This window comes from Salminus brasiliensis, chromosome 21 (genome assembly GCF_030463535.1).
Source record: "Salminus brasiliensis chromosome 21, fSalBra1.hap2, whole genome shotgun sequence".
Classification (NCBI taxonomy): Eukaryota; Metazoa; Chordata; class Actinopteri; order Characiformes; family Bryconidae; genus Salminus; species Salminus brasiliensis.
In genome coordinates, this window is record NC_132898.1 from 30523303 (window position 1) to 30535316 (window position 12014).

The 12014-nt window shown below is 42.7% G+C and overlaps 1 protein-coding gene across 5 annotated transcripts in view; it reads left to right on the plus strand.

Annotated features, from left to right (window-relative positions):
* kif21b (kinesin family member 21B) overlaps nucleotides 1-12014 on the plus strand; it is an 85770-nt gene that overhangs the window by 26080 nt on the left and 47676 nt on the right. For all 5 annotated transcript variants that reach the window (XM_072665392.1, XM_072665391.1, XM_072665394.1 and 2 more), the window contains exons 2-6: nucleotides 6243-6465; nucleotides 7947-8129; nucleotides 9370-9519; nucleotides 10287-10415; nucleotides 10743-10922. In XM_072665392.1, coding sequence (XP_072521493.1) covers nucleotides 6243-6465; nucleotides 7947-8129; nucleotides 9370-9519; nucleotides 10287-10415; nucleotides 10743-10922 — 865 coding nt within the window. The remainder of the gene's footprint in view (nucleotides 1-6242; nucleotides 6466-7946; nucleotides 8130-9369; nucleotides 9520-10286; nucleotides 10416-10742; nucleotides 10923-12014) is intronic.

Consider the following 12014-nt stretch of genomic DNA (forward strand, 5'->3'; position numbering starts at 1 on the left):
CCACAGTGCAGTGCAAAATGAAAAGGGGGAAGCAACTCGCATCTGGAACCGTTATTAGAAAAAAAAAGGCAGATAACAATGCAAGTGCAGCGGCTGCAGAACTTACAGTGGTGTATGTTGGTACTGCAACGCTTTATCACCTCCTGTTAGTACAAAACAGGTTATATATACTTTAGTATAGTGTGTGTGTGTATATAATGTAGTATATAGTGTGTGAATGTACTCTATGTAGTATATTGTATGTAAACGACTGCTCCCTATTTTACTCTTCTTTTACATCACAACACAGCGCTGGTCCGCATATTTATTCCATTTTACTGTTAGTATAGCAACTTAGTCTGGACCTTAATAAACCAGCCTTTATGCACACATTGTATTATTGTATTTATTGTCTTTGTACCTATTGTCTATGCAACCTGTCTCGTGTTTTGTCTATTGTCCTGTCCTTCCTATTCTGCACTTAGCCCTACAGTATTTGGCAGTTCTGTACAACCCTGTATTGATTATGGCAAAGCTGAATAGAACTGAATCCCTTATGAAATTGGTGTGTAGTTTGCAATTGGGACGCAGCCTTTGTCTTTGTATGTCAAAATATCATGATAAACGATTTTATCAATATTGTGCCCTAATTCTGCTCCCTTTGTAGTAACACATGCAGATGGTCCGTTCTTTATTGCAACATTATGTAATTTTTCGTTTGTTAGCGCAGTTGCCCAGTGTTGCCTAAACACTGCTCTTCTGCAGAAAGGTAGATCACTAATTTAGCAGAACTTTCAGCAGTATCAAAATTACATATCGGTTGGGTCCGATTCTTACTTCATTCTTTTGAACTCTGTGACCTTAAACCTGAACCACGCTCTAAGGTGCAACTCGAAGGGCATCTCGTGTCTCCTAAGCGTCTGCTTTACCCTTTCTAATACTGCGTATAGTAGTTTGGGCAGGAAGATCCTGATATGAGGAAGTGGTGAAAAGCAGCAGTCTGCAGACCGGAAATGCAAAAGGATTGAAGTGATGACACACTGGCTTTTATTTCCTCACACACACACACACACACACACAATGAAGCACAGACGTGCATGTCATCACGCCCAGGCAGCAGGACAGATGTGCTGAGTGTGTTTGCTGTCTGACTTTCATTATGGATGTCGTTTGTTCTGCTGTTTGGTGATTGATCACTTTACATATTAAATTGGCTTCAGAGGCCTACATGTGGGCTCCTGTTCCAGAAGACTTTCAGTTCCTGAGAGAGAGACAGACATGTACACACACACATACACACACACACACGCACACACGCACAGTATAATGTGTTAACTCAGGCTCATCTAAAGATGCTGTTTATGTTTGGAAATTAAATCCTCATGAATAATTACAGATTGATAATGATAACATTTTTAATCAGCCCCATTATCACGCTTCGCCCTCTGGGAGTTTACTGCAATCAGCAAAAGTTAGACAGAGATGTTGGAAACAAGTTTTTTAAGACCTATCCCTGGTGCCTGGATGCTGCCAATTACCTCCATCTCTAGATAAACTGATTAGAATCAGGAGGTGTGGGAAGCTGTTGTTGTTCCATGCTGATCTGAGACCAGTTTGGCAATTATTGCTGCCACAGTTGCTTACGTTTGATTAATTTATTAGTATGATCAGTTTGCATGAATATAAAGCACAGTTAAATCAAAGTCTCTCATACAGTAAGCCTGATGGACGCACCCATTTACGCACTGAGCTTGAGCAACTTTGAAAGGTTCTGCAAGATTCAGTATTGCTCACTGAGGTCACGGTTTGACCTTAAGAGCTTGCGTCCTGATTACTGATCATACCACTGACATTTACGGCCTTTAGTGGACGCTCTTATCCAGAGTGACTTACAAGGTCTCTCTTATAATCAAGGCAGGCCAACGTAGTGTTAGGAGTCTTGCACGAGGACTTTTATTGTAGTGTAGTGCAGCATAGTCACCCAGAACGGGAATTGAACCCCAGTCTCACTGACAAGCAGTGATGTCATCGATTGTGCCACACCAGCCACTTTATTATTATTATTTTATAGTAAAATTGGTCGTAGCAGGGGCAGTCTATATACATAATCTACAACCATGATCCTCAATCTGGTCTTTAGACTGTCACAATTATTTTTAGCTTGCTGTCAGGACTAGCTACCCATAAAATGCATATATTCAGTATGTTATGGTGTTCTTTGATGAATAAATAGTGGGCGTGTGACTTTGGTCAGGGTTAGAAAAGCTCAGATACTGTTGACAAGCCTATTTACCACCCTGTTATTCGGCCACAGAGTGAAACGGGCTGATTTTCTTTTTATGGCGGTATCGTGTGGAATAAAAGATAGAAGCTAAGCTCTGGAAATAGTGGCTGGTTACCTATAGACAGCTGCCTAGCCTAGCCTAGCCTAACAAATAGTGTTAATGTCCTGTCTGAGTCCTCGCTGGATCCTCTTGGTGTCCTCCCGTGTATGGTGTGTGGTTCGTTAGCAGAAGAGATGTAATAGGATCTGGTTAGGTTAAGATAAGATAATAAGAGAAGATAATCCTTTATTAGTCCTGCAGTGGGGAAATTCTCAGGTTAGCTTTTAGTCTAGCACCTGCAGCTTTACTGGCTTTTCCCTAGCCAGTGCTTGGGCCTCTCCCTTCAGGTTCAACTCCAGGGCTTCCTCTGCTTACTTATTGTAATTTTTAAGCAAGAGAACTGTCATGTCACACTTTTGGGGATTTTGGAATTGATCACAGCTCTGTTTTACTAGTTTTGTTATTGCTTTTGTAGGAGAACACAGCAGTATTCATTTACTGGACTCTCATTATTCACTACACCCAGGAAAATGCAGTTTTTCCATTCTAGGTCACTGACCACTAGACCAGTGACCCTTAATCTTGACCGGTAGACCACTAATCTCTCTAATTGTGACAGCTCTAGTAGAGACGAAGATTCAGAGAGTAGATGGTGCTAAATCTGAGCTTTGTGAATGAAGGTTATTCTTGGTGGCTGAAGTGTGTGATGTGAGGGCTGTTTGTGGTCCTAATCAATGCGCTTCAGTTTTCAGCCTTTCTGATGGTGAGGGCAGTGTGATTGACAGGCTGGATGCCAGATGAGCCTGTGGAAAGGAGGGTGGAAAAGAGACTAAGGATGTGTGTGGGGGTGTGAAGCGGGATGAAGCTGGCCTACTGTTGGGGGGATGCTAAGGGTGTGTGTGTGTGTGTGCTTGTGCAAATTGATTATTCATGGTTGCCTCGTTTCCTGTCACAGCGGGTCAATTTGAGCATCTCTCAAGCTACTCTATAAATCAATTTCAGCACTGAAACCGAAGGGCTAATAGCTGTTTGTGAAACAAGAGTTCCAATTGACCTCCATTGTGTATACGTATGGTTTTAGGTGAAATACACACTTACATTCAGCGTCTTTGATGGCACTAAAGCTGCTTACCCGACCTCTCTCTGTGTGTGTGTACAGTCAGGTTGTTTCTCAGCAGGGTCCAATGGGCCTCCACTCCCTTCCATTTACAGCCCCGTAAAGCAAAGATGCTGTCAATGCAATATTCACACATTACTGATCCTCCACTCATACGAACAAAAGCTAGGACTCTGTCTAATAGCATTGGCTTTAATGAAGCTAATACAGCAGATCATATGTACAGACCTTAATAGCCTCCATCTTGACCACTTTATTATGCCGAGGTATCTTTAGTAGCTTCTTAAACGACCTTAGAGGAACGTATGGGACTTGTAATGGAAATGCACTGCTTCTTTGAGGACCGCTGGTAGCTCTTTACATGCAGGCGGACCTGGGCTAGAAACCGCTATAGTCAGCAGGGTTGGGGGAGGGGTTTGGAGTGTCTGTGGTGACAAAAGTTCTTTGTATTGACTCTTTGTAAGGTATATCAACGCCATCACGCAAAAACCTTGTGTCTTTCAATGGAAGTCAGTGTAAAAAGATTTTACTTCCAGGTCGTTTTAGAGCATTTCTATTGGACAGATAAGATTTTTAATCAAGATAAAAACAATTGCCAGATTAAAATTTAAATAAACAACAAAAATGGAGATTGTATGTGTGACGTAGATGCTGCTTTACTGTGAGCTTTTTCCAAATTTTTCTTAAATATTGGCTGATACCAGTCCAGCATTGCTTCTTTAAAAATGAGAAGGCTTTAATTCTGCGGCTCAATTTTTAAAATGGCATTGGATTTTGGTCCATTTTTGGACCATTAAAAGTGACAGAGTGTTTTTTTTTTTTTAATTGTATTTATTTATTTATTTATTTATTTATTTATTTATTATTCCCTTCCCCCTCTTTTTTGTGAGGGTTTGTGGGCAGGGAAGAAAAATTAAAAACCTTACTTGCTTTAGAATGTACTATTTTCAATTGAAGCTGTTAATTTAAATATAAAAGCAGACTCTCCTAAACTCTAAATACAACAGGAATAAGGTGTGCAGTAGAAATCAGGCTTGTATCCAGCAGGAAACAGATTTTTTTGTGTGTTTGTGTGTGTGTGTGTGTGTGTGTGTGTGTGTGTGTGTGTTTGTGTGTGTGTGTGTGTGGCTCAGCTGTAGTCGACAGATCTCTGCAGTGCTCTGTGGGGGGCCGGGTGCTCAGTTTGGAGCGGAGGGGGCTGGAGCTGTGTCTAAATCTGCTCTTCCTGGCCTCATCACACAGAGAAGCTTATTACCCTCACCGGGGGGGCTCCAGAGCTCTGCCACCGAAACCATCCCAAAAAATAATAATTAAAGAATCGCAGTGCTCAAACTCACACATCACATTAATAAGGTTATTAGAGGTCACCTCTGTGACAAGTGTTCCTTATTATTTACATTTACATTTACATTATTATCACTATTCTCTCTCCAGTTATGCCAGAGGTTAAGCTTAAAGTTACTGTAAGTAACTGATGAGACTTAAAAATATGCTATTAGATGTCGACTCATTAAAGTTATTCTCCTAATTGAGTTAATGAATGAGCCATTTATTAGCTTGGGGTCTTGTTGGTCCTAATATTCCCTTCTTGTTTTAAAACCGTTCTGTCTGAGGGCATTTGGCCTTACTTTAGTACACTTCTTAGTAATAATGAGTGCATGGCATTGCTGTCATAAGAAAATACTTTTTGGGGCTTTATTTCTATTCATTTTTATATTTTGGGAAGGGGGTGGTGGTGGTGGTGGTGGTGGGAGATCTGACCAACAGAATCCTGAGAAGGAATCATTGTTAGGAACCAAGACAGCCGTCTTCCATTTAGTTTTCTTCTGAAATTGATGACAGTGTGTTGATTTCTGTGGATTGTCACTGAATTACATTGCCATTGGCAATCATCGGGGTCCAAGCACCCTGTGCTGTCATGTAGAACAAAAAGGAGATAACCGATACAGAAGATGCATACAAAAAATGCGTCAAAGCACCTTGAATTTTGCACCATGAACTTTTCTATGTGACCAACATCTAGCAGTACCTGTTTCTAGTTTTCATTTAATTTTATTTTTTAATGCCTGCAGTTGCAGCAAAATTGTAATTTACCATTGCATAATTTTAAATCAGTGATCCCAAGTGGCAAGATGTCCCTTTCCAATTCAGGCATTGGGTCATTGGGTGTCCTCAAAGCACCATTTTATAGTAGAACATAAAAACAGACCATAATATCTGAACCTTTATAAAACTCACTCACCTTTCAGAGCCCAGAACCAAGTGGAGGCTAACGCTAATGCTAACACACACGCACGCTATAGAAACCCAATCACACACAGCACATTCACCCACTATAAACCAGTTATTTTACACTAGTAGACAAACAACCAGTCCAGAGTGTGTCCCACTACACACACACTCAAGTGATTAGACTGCAGTGTTGTAAAGGAGCTGATTGGTCAGGGAGGAGAGTCGGACGGGATTATAAGATATTAAACACTATAAAACAGTGATTTTAAGAAAAGTCTTGACTGAACGAAATCAATCAGTCCAGAATGTCTGATTATAGAAACTGATACTAAAAATGGAAAGGTCAGATCAGAAATTGGCTGATTCAGATCGGAGGGGGGCAGAATAACCTGATCGGGCCATCCATGGTTTAATATAATTAAGTGATAAGGACTCTAAAGTATCTGACCACATGCTCAGCTAGAGAACATCTGGATCAGTTAATATCTGTTTGACTTCAGTGGTCTAAGAACATCTTCATCAAGTTACCATTTCATAGAGGTTTACTGTCCCCAGCAACTGTGAATATCATGTATGCTTATTTCTTACAGGATTCGGCCTCAGATGGCAAAGGAGAAGATCGAGGGCTGCCACATCTGCACCTCAGTGACCCCAGGAGAGCCCCAGGTCCTGCTGGGTAAAGACAAGGCCTTCACATACGACTTTGTGTTCGACATAGACGCCCATCAGCAGCAGATCTATGGCTCTTGCGTCCACAAGCTCATCGAAGGCTGCTTCGATGGATATAACGCCACAGTCTTTGCCTATGGCCAGGTGGGGTCCACACACACAGTGCCAGTACCATTACCCACATCGCAGAGCCCACAATCCACAGCTGTTTTAATCCACAGGAAAAATGACATTCTATGGGACATCCTATCCCATGCGATGCCCTTCGGAGAACATAGCCTTTTCTAAATGCTTACTACTAGTTTTCTCACTATAGTAGACCCATATTTCCCCCACGATTAGTTCTGTGAAAGAGGCCGAAGCAAAAGCCGCATTGACCCCACGGCCGATCTCATTAAATGGCAGATATGATGTGATGGCTGTGCTGAATGTCTTTGTGTGTAGACTGCAGGCCTCTCCTGCGACCACAGGCCTCTCAGGCGATACATCACACACTCCACTTCCTCCGCACAGTCTCTGTTGGAAAGCAGTCGGGATTAATTGCCTGGCCTATATTCGATCATCCAGTGTGTTGTTGCTGTGTGGGCTCTAAAGGTCAGTCGAATAAGAGACATTAGGGAATCGCACACAGCTCTCTTAAGCTTTAAACACCTTCAGGTTTTTAAAAGTGCAGCTCTTTGGGTTACTGAACCTTTTGGTGAATCTGCTTTGTGTGAGACGTACTGTTCATGATTCTGTCCTTGTGTCGTGTTAATGGGCATGGTGGCCAGTATTTACACTTCCGTATGTACAGTGCAGGACACTTACTATGTGTTTAGTGTTTTCACAGCAAGTACAACCTCAGCCTTTAGCCTTAGTCTGATTGGCAGAGCAGTATTTTCCTATTATTAATAGCTGTTAATAGTCTAATTTATTAGTGTTATCTAGCTTTACAGTTTGAATGTTTGTAGTCGCAGAGTTTTTAGACACTGTTGTTATCAGTATACATTATTAATGTTAGCAGTTAAAAGTAAATTCCACTGATTTTTTTTATCAAGATAAAAACAGTCATTTAAAGTGTTTTGGAGTAAAATGGGTAATTGTAGAGGAAGCTTACAGATTCAGATTTCTTTTGAGAGGCCTTTTGAGAGCTTATCTCAACGGATATCTCAAGCAACAGGCAATGTAATTTAAGCCCTTTTGTGTAATTGTTCTCAGTGAGGGGCTTTTTAGAGACTCTAAACCTTAATGTCTCCATCAACACCACTGCGAACAATTCTGGCTGGCTATGTTTCTGTAGAATGGAGCATTTTGCATTAAACCCCTTTGAATGAGAACAGTTACCTATGTTAATTATCCAGAATTGTTTGGTGAAATTGGTGGAATTGCCCTATAAGGATAATAGAACTAGGCTATAACTTCCTAACTGGTTTCTAGCTGTTTCAATGACCCAAGGTCCTTAAGGACCCGATCCTGAGAGATGCAGCTATTCTTGAATATCAGTAATTGTTTCGAGAAATGTAATAAAATAAAAAATTAAAATACTATTTGTTAATTAGATTTTTTAGTGAGCATGAAAGCCTTGTTTTGGTCACTGTTTTTGAGTCTGTATGTTCTTGTGTGGTGCCTTTCTCTCTTGGCTGCAGACGGGCTCGGGGAAGACGTATACCATGGGCACGGGCTTTGACGTGAGTGTAGGCGAGGAAGAACAGGGCATCATCCCGCGTGCTGTGCGTCAGCTCTTCCAGGGCATTCAGCGGCGGCGGCTGGAGGCTGAGGAGCGCAGAGCGCACCCACCTGAGTTCAAAGTCAGCGCTCAGTTCCTGGAGGTGAGACACTCATCCACAGTAGAAACCGGTCCATGTCTCTTCACAGTGTAAATATCACTCACTTAAAGCCAGTCACACTTATGAATTATGAAATGATAATATGTACTTGTCAACCCCGAATATGGTTTGAGTGATCTGATTGTAGTCTGGTCACAATGCATCCTGAACGTGTTTACACCTGGCTTTGTTTACAAGGTGTAAACAGCCTCTGCCTCTGGCAAACTTAAAAAAAAAAGCCCCCCCCACCACCACCAGAGAGGTGTTGGTCATGGAGCTACAGCTCTGTCTGGGCCTGTAGGTGCTTTCATTTGCTTATTATCTTCCCCATGTGCAGCACGTAGCGGTTATTATTTGATTGCATTAACTATGCATGCATGTATAACAAAGTAGAAATGCTGATAAAGCTAATGGAAGCAGATGGCTGGGGGTCGCGTTAGCTCCTGTCTGGATTATAGCCCAATTTAACCCCGCCTACCCGATTGGGTAGGGTGATGATCATGTCTGAGGGAGCTGGCTGTAGTGAGATGGGATGAGAGCATAATTGAAAAGGATGGAGCGAGTGATACAAAAAGAGTGATGACAGACTGAGAGGAAAAGCCCAGGGAAGTCCGTCTTCGGCTTCCTATTAGTCATCTGTCCTGACAGCACACACTCACGGTTGCCGGACACTGCCGTTCACACTCCCCTCCGCTCATGTAAGGCTCGGGTGATGGGCGCAGTGCAGCAGGGCCCCGCCTCTCTGAGACTGTCTGTCTCGGGATGCATCTGGGGACATTTATTTTTCTAAAGCGTTTCTGTTGCTGTAAATGAATGAGGCTCTCCCCATAGTGAGTCTTAATGGGTCCGTAATACGCCCCTGATTCTATTAGAGTAGCCCCCAGTGTCTAAGTCTTGTGGCTTGGCGCGGTCAGCCTGGCGACATCTGCCTTTTCATGTGTCTGAATTTTTAATTCCACCTCTGTCTTGTCTTTCTTTAACTTCCTTATTCAGTGAACAAAAAGAAATGACCCATTCCAGTGTCGTTTTTCTGTCTAACACACACTCACATATGCTTGTGTGTGTGTGTGTGTGTGTGTGTGTGTTCAGCTGAGGTCAGTGTGGTTATCAATATTTATCATGATCAGGATCATGATCCCCTTTAGCTGTCTGTGTGGTCTCTATGACTCAGCTCTCTCTGGCCTTTTGACTTTTTGACCATTGGGCAGCAGAGAGTCACAGTGCATGTGTATTTGTCTTGCAGCTCTATAATGAGGAGATCCTGGACCTGTTTGACAACACACGCGATCCCGAGGCCCGAGGCAGGAAGTCCAACATCAAGATTCATGAAGATAGCACTGGAGGCATCTACACCTCAGGAGTGACCTCACGCCTGGTCAGCTCTGAGGAAGAGGTCAGATATCTGTGGTTTGTGAGTGAGTGACTGACTGACTGACTGAGAGCGGCTGTGCAGCGCTGTGAATACAGATTGGTTATGAATTTGATGATTTGATGATTCATACAGATCAGAGTGTGGCAGGATGCTTTGGTTTGATGCTTCTTTCATGTCTGTGGTGTGCAGTGCATCAAATATGCATATCTAAAATGGGGTCCATTGCAGAATAGCACAGCAGAAACTGCTGCTAGGCAGGAAGTGTATTAAGGCTCGTCTCAGGTTTGACAAGAAACTAGATGAATTCTGGAGCACCTAGATGAAACGAACTAACACTGCTGTCAAATTAAGAACCTCATACCAACTGTGAAGCATGGTGGTGGTGGTGGTGGTGGTGAAAATGACATTCTGTCAAAACGTAAATCCCACTTCTGACCACCACTTAGATGCTGTCTATCGGATTACCAAGTGACTGAAGAAACATGTAAATACAGCCTCGTGTAAACACAGCATTAGCATTATTTAGGTGAATTGGAGTTTAAGGATCAGTGCTCTGATCAGAATGGCCTGCACCCCTTTTGTCTAATTGCTGTACTAAAAAAAAGCTTGTGTCAAATTTTTGTGACTTTTGCTGTAAAGGAGTGGTGTTTTTAATGCCAAATCTGGAGATGAGGGCTTGGGCACGACCCCCTCCCCCCTACATTCATAGGCTTCCTGTTCTTGTTCTTGTTTTTGTTCACACATGCACTGGTATTCACCCTCACCCCACCTGTGTGTTGCCCCCTCAGCTCCTACAGTGTCTGAAGCTGGGCGCTCTGTCCCGGACCACTGCCAGCACTCAGATGAACGCGCAGAGTTCCCGCTCCCACGCCATCTTCACCATCCACCTGTGTCAGATGAGAGTGTGTCCCCAGCTGGTACAGTCCAGACTTCTTACTTATTAACCAGCAACACATACTGGAACATATCCCTTCTCTCTACGCCTTCAGAGCTGTCGGAGCTCTTCTGTATTTTTTGGGAGGCTGTAAAATTCAGTGCCAGTAACAAGTTCAGGCAGGCTTTTAATTAAGGAACAGGCTTGGGTTCCTTCCACTAATCACTCTGTGCCTCAGTGCGTGGTGTCAGCATTGCACATTCTGATATTGATTGAGAAGTAATAAATAGGAGGTGATTGTTTGCTGAGCGTTTTGTGCTCTGCTCACCTGCTTCAGGTGTTACCCCTGTTCTTTTCTTTCTGTCCGAAGGCGAACGGGTCAGTGAGTGAAGAAGTGAACGGAGTGGCTGATGGTCCCATCTCCCAGCCTGAGTATGAAACCCTAACGGCCAAATTCCACTTTGTGGACTTGGCCGGATCGGAACGGCTCAAGCGCACAGGGGCCACGGGAGAGCGAGCGCGAGAAGGCATCTCCATCAACTGCGGCCTGGTATGCACCCCACTCGTGATAGTTCTGGTTCAGACAAAATATTAAACACAGGTTTTCCAGCTTTCTCCAATGGAACTGTTCAGTCAAGTTTGCTGTCTTGTTTTGCTATGATGCTTAAAAAAGCCGATGTAACATGCAACAAGTAAACAAGTGAAGCATTACCCAAGTACCAAGTAAAGTGTTACTCCCCTTGCAAGTGTTGCAAATGTTACCCCTCCTTACCCAACATGCCAGCACTTCCAGTGGCGTTTGTGTTAAATAGGAACTAAAAGTGGTCAAAATACAGGCAAAATTGTAGGCAATGAGAGCGCCATGCACTGTTTTAGCTATAGGATTGAATGGAAATCAGCATGTCCTATCCTGTCAGAAACCACATGAGGGCTGTGTATTGGCAAAAACTTGGCAATATGCTACATATCCTGATACAGGAGTTATGATTCAGTATATTGCAATACTATAAGCCGATATATCACAATTTTTATAAATCAGGGAAAAATAGTATATAAAAAGAATTGTATAAAATCTGAGTAAAAGAAAAGTTTTTGACTTTTTGTCCAATCATAATAGTGGGATCTGAAGACAACAGAGTACAACACTGCTATCTACTGTACAACACTAAATAAACCACTGTCTGACACCAATCTACATGTAAAATATTCATTAATAATCAATACTGTGTTTGAGAATCAATGTAGTTTTACAAAACCATGTGTCGTGATCTGCAAGTGCATTGTAATATTTGTCTGAGTCTATTTGACTATGTAAGGCAACACAGTTTCCAGCAATGTTGTGGTAATGTAGGCCTGCAGTTAGCATAGTACTGGCGAGTGCACTACATTAGCCTTCAGCTCCAACAAGGAACAAACTGAGCTCTGTTTTAGCTGATCGAAGGGGAAAGCTGTGCAAATCTGATTTTTGGAACCACAGCTTTAGTCATTACGCAGCAGCCTTGCTTTGTCAGGGCTTTGTCCTTCTAGTGGCTCGAGTCTCTTGTACTTAATTATTGCTAAGCTGATTTCTGATGCACTCAGCACTTCCCTGTGGTTTGTGATGTGACAATGCTTTGGTCAGCTGTGGGATCTGTTGGAGTCA